Genomic DNA, 14,698 nt, shown 5'->3' with positions numbered 1-14,698 from the left:
AACAACGTTGTATTGCCAGTTCCTTCTTATTTACACCCCTTTAGTTTCACTCTGAAAAAAACACACACATTTGAGTACAAATCTGGATTTATTAATTCACAATCTTATATTTATATCATTCTGTGTGCAAAAGTCTTGCAAACACTGCTATACATAAAAATATACGAACAACTGGAGAACATGCATCGGAGTATAAATTCAATATTACAGGATAATAAATTTGTGATAATTGAGGTGGAAGAATAATTTTTTTTTTACATGCTGAGCTCCGTAATTTGGCTTTGAGAAGCGAGAGAAATAACAGTGCTTATTGTCTGAATATAATTTGTAATGAGAAAAAGGACCAGCCCTCCTGCATCTCCAAAACCTATCATTGAAAACTATCTTCATGTTGTTCTGGCCATTACAAACTACAAACAGAATAATGCAATTGATGCGGCGTAGTAAAGTGCGGTGGATAAAAAGCATGTTTTTCTTGCATACAACGTACAAAAAAAGGCACAGTGAATGTAGGCTTGGCCTCAGAGGTTAAATGCTAGAAAATGAACAGGCATGTATATTAAGGCCATCTGCTTAAAAGTAATTTACAGTGCTTCATACTGTCTAACACCGAAAAAGAGACACACAACTGACTATTGGAACAAAAAGTGATGAATTCATAAATCAATATGAGATTATTACAAGAATTAAGCCCTCACCCACATCTGATTTAGTTTTAGAGAAAATCTATAGCTGCTTATTTTTAAAACACTTTGCACTAAACTCTATCTTTGGCCTGAGATTGATGAGATCTTTTAATGGCACTGACAATGTGACACAAATAACACAGAGAAAAGAGGCGACAGAAATATAATAAGGGAAAATAACAGAAAAGTGAGGCAGTTTTCAGAAGCTCAACCCACATCCTTACATCATAGTGAACTGACTGTGTGCGTGCCGCAGTTTCTCTGCGATCTGTGAAAAAAAAACACAAAGAAAATATTTTTCAATAAAACTTCAAACACATTTTTTATTTAAATTAAAGTTAATATTTTTTTAACTCTGTCCCCGCCAGCTTTTTATTTAAAGTTGCCAGCCGGCGGCAGCATTTTTTAATGATTTTCACAAAATTTTAATGCTTTTTATAAAAACTTTTTTTTTAAATATATAAACATAACAAATATATATAAATAAAAAACGACCCTATGCTTTCAAACAAAATTTTTTTCATCCTATCTACATTTGTTCTCTTTTCATAAAAACTTATTTTTTAAATATATAAACATAACAAATATATCAAATAAAAAACGCCCCTATGCTTTCAAACAAAAAAATGTTTCATCCTATATACATTTGTTGTCTTTTTATTCCCTCTCTAGTGTGTGTAGATTTCTTCAAAAATACCAAATTTTGAGCGAAAAGCTAAGAAAATTGCATTTTTGTAAAGGACTTTTGTTAGAGATCAGATTCAGAGCGATGATCAAAACATACAGAGTTTTTACTGATTTTGGATCAGTGGATGTGTCAGTGTTTTATAAGTTGGATAAAAAGTGGCACCTAGTGGATAATAGTGAAAATATGGATTGCCATAAAAACTCAACATTGGCAGAGAAGTTACAAAAGGAAACCAAGGCACTCTTCTTAATTATAAAACCGCTTTAATAAAGGTGCTAGTTCATAATGGAACTTAAAAAGGCAGAGAAGTGTTTTATGCTAGCTGAAGCCATTTACTTCCAGTCTTTGTGCTAAGCTAGGCTAGTGGTGGGTGCGTCAGACAAGAGTTATGGCACGCACGGAGATAAAAAAAGGTATGTATGGACTTATCTAACTCTGGAGGATAGGGTGAATAAGCTAAAGTCCTAAAAATTCGGCGTGTTTGTTTAAATGGCCGGGAAAGTGTTAATTTATTCATGCACAACATTTGCTCATCACTACTGTTCATAGAATTCATTACATAAATTGCATTGAATAAGTATGAAATTACCTACACCGCGGGTCCCCTTACATGTAAGTCTCCGTCATGTTTCTACAGTAACCCTAAATGAACCAACTGCTCTACAGAGTGTGTTTTGTCCGTACATTGTCTCAGACAAAGATTTTTGTCCTGTGGTGGCTACCATATGCGTTTTGAAATTGATGGGTGAGCTGTTGGTTGCAATTCACAATCTTACCACTAGATGCCCCCAAAATTTACACACATAAGCTTTATAGTAATATTTCACCCCAAAAATAAAAATAAGCCCTTTTTTTTACCCCAACTTAAGCCATCCCAGCTGTATATGTGACTTTCAGCCAAACACAGCCATAAGAGTTACATTAAATAATATTCTAGCTCGTTTCAGCTTTATAATGGCATTGGATAGTGCCCCATTTTTTAAAGTTTCAAAAATGTGGATCCATCTATCAAAAACTAATCCATACAGTTATTAAAAGTCTTCTGATGTGATAAGTGATAAGTTTTTGTAAGGAAACATAATATTTCAAACTTTATAAACTACGGCCATAAGCATGTTCACGAGAGAGTTAAGTCAGGTGGACCTCTGACCCAACATTACAAAAAAACAGTTTCTAATGGATGGATGTTTGAGGGTGAGAAAATATGGGCTAGTTTTCATTTTGGGGTGAACTATCCCTTTAAGAAATTATGTATTTAAAGATGAAGAGTTTGCCATCATGCCTTAACCCTCTCCGAGAAGTTCATCCCTTTTCAAAGGACAACTAGTCAACTAGCCAGTTTTTAGGTGTTTTACCGTCTCATAGAATTTCACTTGTTGTTCCAAGTACTGCTGCATCACATGATTGTAGTCATAGATACGGTTGCTATGGAAGTGGTTCATCTCGGCTGCAGAGAGAAATAAAGTCAAAAATTATCCTGTGGGACACTTCACAGATACACACACAGATGATATATTTGAATCATAGTGACCCCAAAAAGTGTCCGAACGCTCATTACATCATAGCAATAAAACATAAGCATAAAACATAAAATATATTTAATATTGACTTGAAATCAAACTTTAAAGTTTTCGGTTCACCCATCATTTACTCACCCTCATGTTGTTACAAACCTGTATACATTTCTTTGTTTTGATAAACACTGAGGAAGATGTTTTGATTCTTTTATCCTACCAAGGAAGTGAAGTGAATGGGGCTGATAAACAGTTTGTTTACAAACATTCCTCAAAATATCTTGCTTCGTGCTCATTTTTACAGGTTTGTAACAACATGCGGGCGAGTAAATGATGACAAAATGTTCATTTTTGGGTAAACTATTCCTTTAATGCTCCTTATCCCTTAAATAGATTTCACAGACATGGTCACAAAAACTCCTTTAGGTTTGTGTTGTGTGTGTTTCAGTACCTTGAAGAGCGTAAGACATAACGCTGACACGTTTAGTCATGGTGACTTTTTCTGACGCGGTGATTTTACTGGTGGCCACTAGTTTATCCGCTTCTTTAACTTTCTCAATAGCAGCCTGTTAAAATAAAGTCAAACGCTCAGAATAATACACTAGCACGCATGTAATTTCTGTTAATTAAAGGTTGTCAGATTGAATATGGTGAGCAGAGGCTCTTTTCAAGTCACCTTGTGAACTCCAATAGTATCAGGGAAGCATCCCAGCAGACCTTTGTACTCATTGTTGGTTTCCATAAGGAAGTGAAGGTCTTTCCTCGGCTAGAGAAACCGAAAAAGACAAAACAAGATGATTTAACCAAGGACACAAACACACCCAGGGTCATTTCATTCAAGCGGTCATAACACAATCCCAGCACTCACGCACACATAAGAGACATGAATTGGAATAAAGAAAAAACAAGCACAGATTCAAAGAGTTATATCGCTTACAATAGACTTTTTTCCTCATAGTTAGTTTTAGTCTTTCATTTGATTGGACAAGCAATACTTCAAGGCTGCTGACAATTTGTATAACAGCACTGCAATTGTCTTAAACTTGGTGAGGTGCAACGACTGATCCTGCTTTGGCTTGTTAAAAAAATAAAATTACTTCAATTATTTACCCATGGCGAATACAAAGAAAAACATTTAGTAGAACATTAGTAACCAAGCAGATCTGGGGCACCATTGACTTCCATTATAGGAAAAAATAATACTATGGAAGTAAATGGTGGCCCAGATCTGTTTGGTTATTAAATTGTTTTTGTAAACTATCCCTTTAATCATTCTCACTGGCAAAAAAAAAAACATCAGCACAAATAAACTAAATAACAACCATTTTTCTGCTTTAACCTCCTAAGACCTGGTGTGTCACAATACAGGGTTCCCACACCTTAGTTAACTTAAAATATAAGGACCTTTTTTAAGGACTTTCCAGGTCCAATACCCTCAAATTCCAGGACTTAATGTGGGGACACATTTCAAGTGAGAGCAAGGTTACATTGTGTTACCTTTTAAGATACATTGTTACAGTTCCCTTTCGAGGGAACTGACGCTGCGTCACTGCGGTGACACTTTGGGGACGTCTCCAGGGGTAAGTGCGTCTGAATGTGTATATCAAATTCAACCAATGATGTGGCTTAACGACAAAGACAGGGTGACGCGGGAGCCAGGAAGTATATCGCTATCTGAAATATTGCCAAAGACGACGTTACAGGGATGCAGGAAGTATGGCAAGGGAGACGCAGTGTCTCGTTCACTTCTCAGGGAACAACAGTTACATACGTAACCCAAGACGTTTTCATGTGTCAAACACAACTATGCAAAAAAGCATTTTGGTATGAATCAACATTCGCATACAGAAGATATAAACATTTAAAGCAAACAGTTTAGCACGTGTGCTTAAAAAGTCTAGAATTTTATGATATTATCCTACACTACACAGAGAATAATATGGATTTTTTTTCCAGAAAACTACTTGCATAAAATAGATTCAAGCACTTTCAATGACCTGTATCTATGTATGTATATTTTCAAAAACTTCCCAGAGACGTGAACCCTAAACCCTAAACCCTAAAATAGCCGGAAGAAAGCTGAAAAAAAGACAAGCCAATGCTTGGGTCTTAGAAGGTCAAGTACAAACTGAAAACCCTAAAGCAAATCAGATGTCTTTATAAGCATTTTGTACTCTATAAAAACATTAGGGAACACATGAAAAACAGAACCTTGACATTTTGTTGCATATCTACAATAAGTAAAATATCTGTAGATAAGATCCACACACAGTGTTATCAACTTGAAAAATATTTAAGGCCATCCTGGCGCTAGAGATACACAAGTGCTTTAGGTGCTTGGAGGGCAAATAATAACCATGTTTTTATTCATGGCAAGTTGACTGATGAAGTTAAGTTACGCATTTATAGGAACATAATGAAGAAACTGAAAATAGCTTCCTCCTATCCAAGTGACATGAGCAAGGATATGGTCTTTGTCAAGTGAAACTTAAATGTGAAGACTTAACAACTGATGTACATAATACATGAGTCAGGGATGAATGCGTCAACCATACCGGTTGAATGAACCGGTTTCATGTGTGTGTGAAATATTTCCTGAAACAGTTTAGTGTTTTATCAAAGGGTTTTCTGTACCTGCTCTGCTACCATCTGAGCGATCTCCTCGTAGGTCTTTCCTGCAGCCGTCAGTGCATCAGTCAGTGTGGCTTCACCTATAACCCACATTCACAATAATGAGAAAACAAATAAATAATCAAGACTCTTAAAGGAATATTCCATTTTCTTAAAAAAAAATCCAGATAATTTACTCACCACCATGTCATCCAAAATGTTGATGTCTTTCTTTGTTCAGTCGAGAAGAAATTATGTTTTTTGAGGAAAACATTGCAGGATTTTTCTCATTTTAATGGACTTTAATAGAGCCCAACATTTAATACTTAACTCAACACTTAACAGTTTTTTTCAACGGAGTTTCAAAGGACTCTAAACGATCCCAAACGAGGCATAAGGGTCTTATCTAGCAAAACGATTGTCATTTTTGACAATAAAAATAACAAATATACACATTTAAAGCACAACTTCTCGTCTAAATCCGGTCCAGCGCGACCTAACGTAAATGCGTAGTGACGTAGGGAGGTCACGTGTTACATATATAAAACGCACATTTGCGGACCATTGTAAACAATAAACTGACACAAAGACATTAATTAGTATCATTCGACATACAACAACGTAGGAACGGTCCTCATCCTCAACACTTGTAAACACTGGGGCGGAGTTTCGCGTTCGTCCTCTGTGACCTCTTGACGTCATGACGTATTACGTGGGGTGACGTTGGCGCATCACGACCGGATTTAAACGAGAAGTTGTGCTTTAAAAGTTTATATTTGTTATTTTTATTGTCAAAAATGACAATCTTTTTGCTAGATAAGACCCTTATGCCTCGTTTGGGATCGTTTATAGTCCTTAGAAACTTCGTTGAAAAAAACTGTTAAGTGTTGAGTTAAGTATTAAATGTTGGGCTCTATTAAAGTCCATTAAAATGAGAAAAATTCTGCAATGTTTTCCTCAAAAAACATAATTTCTTCTCGACTGAACAAAGAAAGACATCAAGATTTTGAATGATGTGGTGGTGAGTAAATTATCTGGATTTTTTTTAAGAAAATGGACTAATCCTTTAAGAGTAAAAGAACATGGCTTTGGATCAAGCAGAAGACTCTGCTGGTCACTTTGAAAGTAATTTACTAAATAATTAATATTCATGAGTCTGAATATGATATCTATTAGTTTTTAATTCTGCCCTAGCCTATACTGTACAGTTACTGACAATTCAATCTCCAGCAAATAATAAACTTTAAAGTCACAATGATTTTGAAAACTTTATTTTTTGGAATATTGTGTTTTTTCTTTACAAATAACCTATCTGAGCTTCATTATTCAAAAAACAATTCATTTGCTCTCATAATCTTTAATCAACAATGCAAATCTCCTCCTCAAAATGATCTCTTTTTACTTCCGTACACAAGGAATTACGGGAGGGTGGGGCCTGGGAAAAAAAACTCAGCAATTAGCCAATAGCAACATGACCCAACTTTCGATGGCCGAATTCAAGTCCCGCCCTACCTTTTTTCTCATTTCAGAAGCCATTTCACTTGGATATACATCACAACGTGGAAAAAAATCAGACAACCGCTACTTCCATTTCATTGTGACATAAATAAACTCCACAAGATAAAAAATAAGCTAAATAGTACTAAGAAGAAACGAGAGTTTAACATTTTCTCAGTTCTATACCGGATGCTAAAAAGAGAAGAAACCATATTTACCCTAATCTAATTTATTTAGTAAGAGGAAGCGTATCGTTTCAGATACCTTCATATCCACTGCTGTTGAACACGGACGACAGATTCTGAAAAGCTTTGCCAATCCGCTGATATTCCTTTGGCAAGGCTGAGAAAGACAAACACAATAGATAAGACCAAATGAGACTACCAATGGCCAGGTGCATAGTCTAAGACTAGTCCTTAAAAGTTATCAAGTATTTTTTCTTCAAAACTGATCATAACTGTTTTAATTATGTTACATATAAGGAAGATTGGTCTTATTTAAATGCAAACAGTAAGGGGTGGTTTCCCAGACAAGGTTTGTTCTAGTCCCAGACTTAAATGCATGTTTGAGCTGCCTTCAATTAAAAACACCTTGTACAGACGTATCTTAACATATATCAGCACCATGGTTTTGTCTCAAGATGCACACCAGTAATGTTTTAGAAGTATGTTTGTAAAAACTTCTTAAATGTCCTAATATAAGGCATAGTCCTGGATTAATCTAAACCCTGTCCGGGAACATCCCATAGACTGTCATTTTGGTATGCAACCCTTATAACAAAGTTATGTTTCAATACAGTTTAAAAGTATTTTCTAGCAGTAAACATTCACAATAAAAAAAATTACAATGACTTGGACCAATGGAGCAAAGATGTTTAATGTATAATGTTTAATGAGCATTACGTTAGCTGTGCCAAAGGTCACAGGTTCGACTCCCAGGCAATACAAATAGTTATGGATGCACCAAAATGAAAATTCTTGGCCGAAACCGAAAACTGAAAAAGAGGAAACCAAGGCCGAAAACCGTAACACCGAAAGAAATTATTCTGCCAATTATTAGTACCATTGCATTTATGGCCATCACTGTGTACTAACTTTAATAGGGGTGTAACGGATCACAAAACTCACGGTTAGGATCACATTACAGTTTTTAAGGCACGGATCAGCAAAAAAAAGATGGGAAAAATCCAATAACAAATAAAGAAATCGCAAACATTTATAAAAAAGAAGTAAGTTGTACATTAATAAGGTCTGAAATTAGCATAAGGTACAGAAATCGAATTAAATTAATCATAACACTGTCTTTATTGTATAAATGAAATATAATTATTATTTTTTAGAGCTACAGAAGTGATTTTCTCTTTGTCTTGGGTTGTTTGATTAACATTAATGACACAGACTTAAGTAGGTTTATTGAGGTTACTGTCTCTTTAAGAACAAATAAGCACAGACTGGTTTCTGACTGTAATCTATTAAGACTAGGGATGCACCGAATATTCGGCCACCAAATTTTTTTGCTTTTTCGGCTTTCGGCCGAAAGACTTTTATCACCAAAACAATACGGCCGAAATGTTGTGATGACGCAAACAGAAACCGCGACCTGCACGTGCTTGTCTGAAGCAACATGTATGCGGCGTGGATGTATTTAACCGCAAAAAGGCGCTAAAGTACGCACAGAGGCACATGCGGTTGTGTCCGGTCCAGACGTGATCATCACAGTGAGTACGCCCTTCAAAGATCAGAACTCTTGATGTGTAAACTTTAGAGAGAGTCGCGCAAATGTGTCTCATACTGTATAGTCCATTAACATACATGTGCCGAATAAAGCAATGAAAAACAACGTAACGTTTTTATGCTGCGCTGTTTGGGATTCGCCTTCGTTCTCTGTGTGCGCGCGCGTTTAAGTGCCCTCAATAGTGCACACACGAGTGAGACGCAAACAAGCCAACGTAAAATCTTTCTGTTATTGACAGGGCACATATAAACAAAATTATCTCCAAAGTATTCTTTTTCTAATAAAAACATTTGTTTATGTCTTAAGTGTATGTATAGATTACAGTCATAAACCGGTCTCAGCTTATTTAAAGAGACAGTAACCTCAATTAACCTACTTAAGTCTAACAAAGAGACAAATAGCTCTAAAGATAATAATATATTTAATTTATGTTATGTTATGACATTTAATTTGATTTCTGTACCTAATGCTAATGTTAGCCCTTATTAATGTGCAGCTTTGTTCTTTTTTTATAAATGTTTGTAATTTCTTTATTTGTTATTAGATTTTCCCCACCCCCTTTTTGCTGATCTGAAAAATAATCCGATCCGTGCCTCAAAAACTGTAATGTGATCTGAACCGTGAGTTTTGTGATCTGTCACACACCCCTAGTAAAGTTAGTACACAGTGATAGCCATAAATGCATTTGTACTAATAATTGGCATAATAATTTATTTCGGTGTTTCGGTTTTTCGGCCTTGGTTTCCTCATGTTCGGTTTTCGGTTTCGGCTAAGAATTTTCATTTCGGTGCATCCCTAATTAAGACATAAACAAATGTTTTTATTAGAAAAAGAATACCGTGGAGATCATTTAGTTTGTATGTGCCCTGTCAATAACAAAGATTTCATGTTCGCTTGCTTTGTGAAACGCGTCTCTCCGTGTATGCACTACTGAGTGCACTTAAACGCGCGCGTACACAGAGACCGAAGGCGAATTCCAAACAGCGCAACAGTCGCTCCACATAAAAAACGTTACGTTGTTCTCATTGCTTTATTTGCCACATGTATGTTAATGGACTACAGTATGAGACACAGTAGCGCAACTCTCTCTAAAGTTTACATCAAGAGATCTGTTCTTTGAAGGGCATTGGGAGAATAACATCTGACTGGAGCTGGACCGGACACATTCAACCGCACGTGCGTCTGTGCGTACAGAAAGCTGCTCACTTTAGCGCCTTTTTGTGGATAAATATGTACACACTGCAGACATGTTGATTCAGACAAACACATGCAGATTTCCCACCAATGAAGAACTGCTGATGTCTGATTTATCCATGGGACTGTCCCTTTTAAAGTGTAAAGTAAGTCACTTTGCATAAAGAGTCACTGCGTGACTACTAACTAATCTGTACTGTACTGTACTGCCAAAACAGTAATCTTGAAAGTTGCTGTCAGTGGTCACACCGTACGGGTTGATACTTACGACCTGTACAGCGTTTCCAGTGTTCGTTCCCTACATTCAGCAAATCTTTCACCCCGTCATCCATCGCCTTGGTGAAACGGCTGAACTGCTCACACTTCTGCTCTCTGAAGATGACACGAAAAACAAATGAGGCCATCATCAGGGTCACAGTGATCATGAGGTGGACTGCAGGACTTACACCTTGTCCAGGTCCAGGTCCGGTGCTCCCTCGGGCTCGATTGTGGAGAAGATCATCACGCCGACGGTCTCGTCTTTCTCGGCTCGTCTCTTACCCGTCTTCCAGTCCTAAAATAACCACCATTTCATAAAAAACGATGGGTGGTGATGGCTGTGTATTAATACAGTATGAGAACTAATGACATGAGTATTTACCTTTTCATCTTTGTAGGAGATAAAGAGCTGAAAGACTTCACTGCAGGAGACGACCGGATGCCGGCACATTCTTGACATCCAGCCCTGAAGCCTTTCCATGCGCATTTTTATGAACTCCTCCTCAAATCGCCCTGGATCGCAAACAATGGTCTGCGTTAACCAACCAAAAACTTTTCAATTCCTGTGCAGTGGAAAACTCAATTTAAAGTGTTCACCTGTCACTTGCTTGTCAGGTAGGTTGGGAATCGGTATAGCCGAGCCGAATTTATCCAAAAGTCTTTCGTATAACCAATCGAAATGCTTGTATCTGTGATTGACAGGCTTGTTTGTTGTCTGTGGAAAAATGTCACAATATAAACGTTGCTGGAGAGACGACTAACAGCTCTTTAGTATTCACACCCAGTCCTGTACTTACGGTGGGCGTGACTTGGTACTCAATGTAGCTTTTCAGGCCGTACATTTTGGTGCCCTTTTTGGGGTCGGCTACAACACAGTCCAACTGAGTCTCTGGATATGACCAAACTGGGCCCACTTCTCCTATCTGAAATATAGTATGTTGAATATGAGCTACAAGTGTTATATGTTCCTGTAACTTAACTGGTTGAATGGGGACATAACTATTTTAAAGGCCCAGAGAGTCTACATGCTGATAAAATGTGAAAAGCTTTGAGATAAAGCATCAGACAAAAAAATGAAACACTGTACAAAACAATAATGCAATTAAAACCATTAATAGAGCGATAGCATGCAAATATTATTATAGTACATAGTGGGTGTGTACAAATGAAAAAAATATATAGTGTGAAAGTGTGGCTTACATAAACAGGCAACTTGGTTCCTTTGGCGGGCTGTTTGGACAGGAGATACAAATCAGGACCTGTTTTAGAGAAACCAGGAAATCTGCAAAGAGAGAAAAAAAATTTAAAATACGTTCCTCTAGCTAAGGATTTTCCAAACTGGAAAACATTGAAAAACATTAAATTAAAAAACATTTAATTACTTACTTACAATTAAATCATGATGCAAATAAAATATTTTAAGTGAAAAAATAAAACAATATTTTATTTGTTTAATCTGCATGTCATTTGACCATTACACTGCCAAAAATGACCAAATGAAGGCAATAATAATAATGTTAAATAGTACTGATAAAAACTGTAAAACTTAAAAAAAAATAAACAAAGTTAAATATGCAAATGTACTATTAAAAATATACTATTATTGGCTGACAAAAAAGTTTGAAAACTGGCTCATCTGGTAGTGCATTGTGTAACACCGATTGGTAACACTTTGTTCCTGATAAGACTGACATTACACCTTCATAATCATGACATGACACGACACGTGTCATGAACATGAAGGAGATTTTATGAATGTTTATGATAACTGTCATTAAGTGTCATTTGTTAAATTGTCATTTTTAATGCAAATATGACATAGATTAAGATGTCTTTGTTATGACAACTTGACATAAACCAATACATCATAACTTGTCATAAATCTGTTGTAAACATAACATAGCAGAAAAATTATCAAACTTAAGAAACTACCTAGCTTTATAGGTTAAGATTACATTAAACTGTCATTTAAATGTCATTAAGTGTTAATATTATGTCAAATAGTTTTATAACAGCATCATGAATATTTTTCTTGACCTCAACTACATTGTGACAAATTGAATTTAGCATTAAAATATAATTACGCGTTAATACTATGTCAAATTATTTTAAATACCTTAACAAAATGCAACAGACATGTCAAAATATTATACTTAACTTTATGTATGTGCACATTACATAAAAAAATTAAAAACTAACAGAACTTGTTCTTCATCACACAGAGGGTTCTGAAATTTTCTGACATAGAAGAAAAAACAAACAAAATATTTAATTAATTTAATGTAATTAACTGTTTCCAGCTATATGGACCCATCCCTGCATGGCTTAACCCATTTTTGTTTTTTTTATTTTAATTTAAGGTAATTCTGTCTCCAAATGCAATAAAATATAATTGTATAAAAGGTTTGACCAAATTTGCAAAAAGTTCCTATGGAATGGTAAACGTGCAAGGATAAAATTGGAAAGGCTTCAAGTGCCAATTAATAAAGGGGGCATGGGTCTTCCTAAGCTAGTCCTGTATCATTATGCCTTCTGTTTGAGACATATAGCTCAGTGGGTATTGCCACCTGAGAGAGCTCCTCCCTGGCTTGAGATAGAACAGGGACTGTTTTCCCCACTTACTCCTGTAAATGCCCTTTCTAGTAGTATACCCTCTAAATTGAAATCTCATCCTATAATATCTAACCTTTGTAAAGTGTGGAAGAAGTTTTCTGAAGCATTTAATGTTAATGTTTATCTTAATTCTGAATCATGTATTTGGATTATCCAAAGTTACGTATTAATAAACATCCATTTTTATGGAAAGAGTGGGCAGAAAAAGGAATTATTACAATAGCAAACCTATATGAGAAGGATAGTATAAAGTCGTTTGAAAAGTTGGCTGGTGAATATAATTTACCCAGAAATAACTACTGGAGGTATTTACAAATACGACACCTGGTAGTTGCTGTCATAGGGAAAGGAATAGAACCTCAACAATCAAACCTTCTCTCTCAGACTAGGAAAATAATGGGGATGGGACATGAAGCTGCTATATTTTATGATATGTTAGTTAAACAGACAATTTCCATATCTTACGCAACAATGTTAATATGGTCGACAGATTTGAACATCAACCTCACATGTAAGGAGTGGGATTGTATTTGTGAAAATATTAAGAGGGTATCAAGGGACATTAAAATTAGACTAATTCAGTTTAAGATTTTGAATCGGTTTTATTGGACCCCGACTAGATTGTTTAGGTTGAAGCTGAGGGATAATCCAGACTGTTGGAAATGTAGCAACTCGGAAGGAACTTTTTTTCATATGTTTTGGGAATGTTTTATGATTAAGAATTATTGGTCAAAGATTCATGACTGTATTGAAAACATTACCCAGACTACCTTGGAGTTTTGCCCGAGGCTATATGTTTTAAATGATCCACAAATGACAGCTAACTGTGGAGCTGCAGACTTCATCCAAACCAGTATAATGGTAGGAAAACAAATAATAATGAGAAATTGGAAGAACGCAGGCGAGCCCTCCTTTCAGGAGTGGAGTATAGAATTGGCAAAAGTGGCTTCATATGAAAAAATCTGTTTCAATATCAATGCCGGGGCGGACAAATATTTGGCAAAATGGGGATTATATGTGCAATATATTGCTACTAGATGAGAATGTGGTGCATGTTAGAAAATATATATTTTGAATGTGTTTTTTTTTTTTTTTTTTTTTTTTTTTCTCTTTTTCTTTTTCTTTATAGTAACAATTTATGTTTATTTAAAATGTATCATCATTGCGGGATACATGTTATGCTGGAAAGCATGAAGGGAATACAATGTTGTTTATAATGTATCAGTGATGATCAAAAAAATTCAATAAAATGCTAATGATAAAAAATAAAATATAATTGTATAATTTTTTTAATTATTATTTTTGGATGATTGATTTTATTTCTCTAACTTAAAAAAAACATTATGAACTAAAGAATATTCATGACGCTGTTATAAAACTATTTGACAGAGTATTAAGACTTAATGAAAAAATTATATTTGTACCACTGTAGTTGAGGTCAAGAAAAATATTCATGACGCTGTTATAAAACTATTTGAGAGAGTATAAGCACTTAATGACATTTAATGACAAATTCAATTTGTATCACTGGTAAAAAGTGGTCAGTCATGTTGTCTTGGCATACAGTCAAGTTAGCATATGGATAAAACCATCTATATACTCATATACTAAAAAGAATTAGACAAAATATATAATTAACAGACGTTTCACGCATAACAGTGCCAAATGTAAAAAATAAAGCCATTTGACGTACTTGTTGAGGGCAATTTTCATAGATGTACCATGAGCTCCGCCCCTGTTAAGGCCTCCGCCCTCTCCAGCCTCAGATTCATTGTAGCCCCCCGATGACTTCACGTCATCCCATTCCTCATCCCATTCATCGTCTTCTGCACCTATAACGGTCATCACATATACGGCTTGAATTAAAGACAGAACCTTGAGCAGCAGGACCATGTTAGTCACCA

At 35.6% G+C, this 14,698-nt stretch overlaps 1 protein-coding gene across 4 annotated transcripts in view; it reads right to left on the bottom strand.

The window, feature by feature from the left end:
* Positions 1-69: 69 nt before the first annotated feature.
* snx9b (sorting nexin 9b) overlaps positions 70-14,698 on the bottom strand; it is a 37,285-nt gene continuing 22,656 nt past the window's right edge. For all 4 annotated transcript variants that reach the window (XM_065256291.1, XM_065256293.1, XM_065256292.1 and 1 more), the window contains 13 exons: positions 14,488-14,626; positions 11,382-11,463; positions 10,979-11,104; positions 10,779-10,896; positions 10,564-10,694; positions 10,370-10,476; positions 10,192-10,295; positions 7,260-7,337; positions 5,523-5,599; positions 3,565-3,654; positions 3,340-3,454; positions 2,730-2,821; positions 70-954 (listed from right to left, as the gene is read on the bottom strand). In XM_065256291.1, the coding sequence (XP_065112363.1) occupies positions 907-954; positions 2,730-2,821; positions 3,340-3,454; positions 3,565-3,654; positions 5,523-5,599; positions 7,260-7,337; positions 10,192-10,295; positions 10,370-10,476; positions 10,564-10,694; positions 10,779-10,896; positions 10,979-11,104; positions 11,382-11,463; positions 14,488-14,626 (1,307 nt within the window). In that variant the 3' untranslated portion in view covers positions 70-906. The remainder of the gene's footprint in view (positions 955-2,729; positions 2,822-3,339; positions 3,455-3,564; positions 3,655-5,522; positions 5,600-7,259; positions 7,338-10,191; positions 10,296-10,369; positions 10,477-10,563; positions 10,695-10,778; positions 10,897-10,978; positions 11,105-11,381; positions 11,464-14,487; positions 14,627-14,698) is intronic.

This window comes from Paramisgurnus dabryanus, chromosome 12 (genome assembly GCF_030506205.2).
Source record: "Paramisgurnus dabryanus chromosome 12, PD_genome_1.1, whole genome shotgun sequence".
NCBI classification, from domain to species: domain Eukaryota; kingdom Metazoa; phylum Chordata; class Actinopteri; order Cypriniformes; family Cobitidae; genus Paramisgurnus; species Paramisgurnus dabryanus.
Note: the sequence above shows the minus strand (reverse complement) of the source record. Positions and strands in the feature narration are given on the sequence as shown.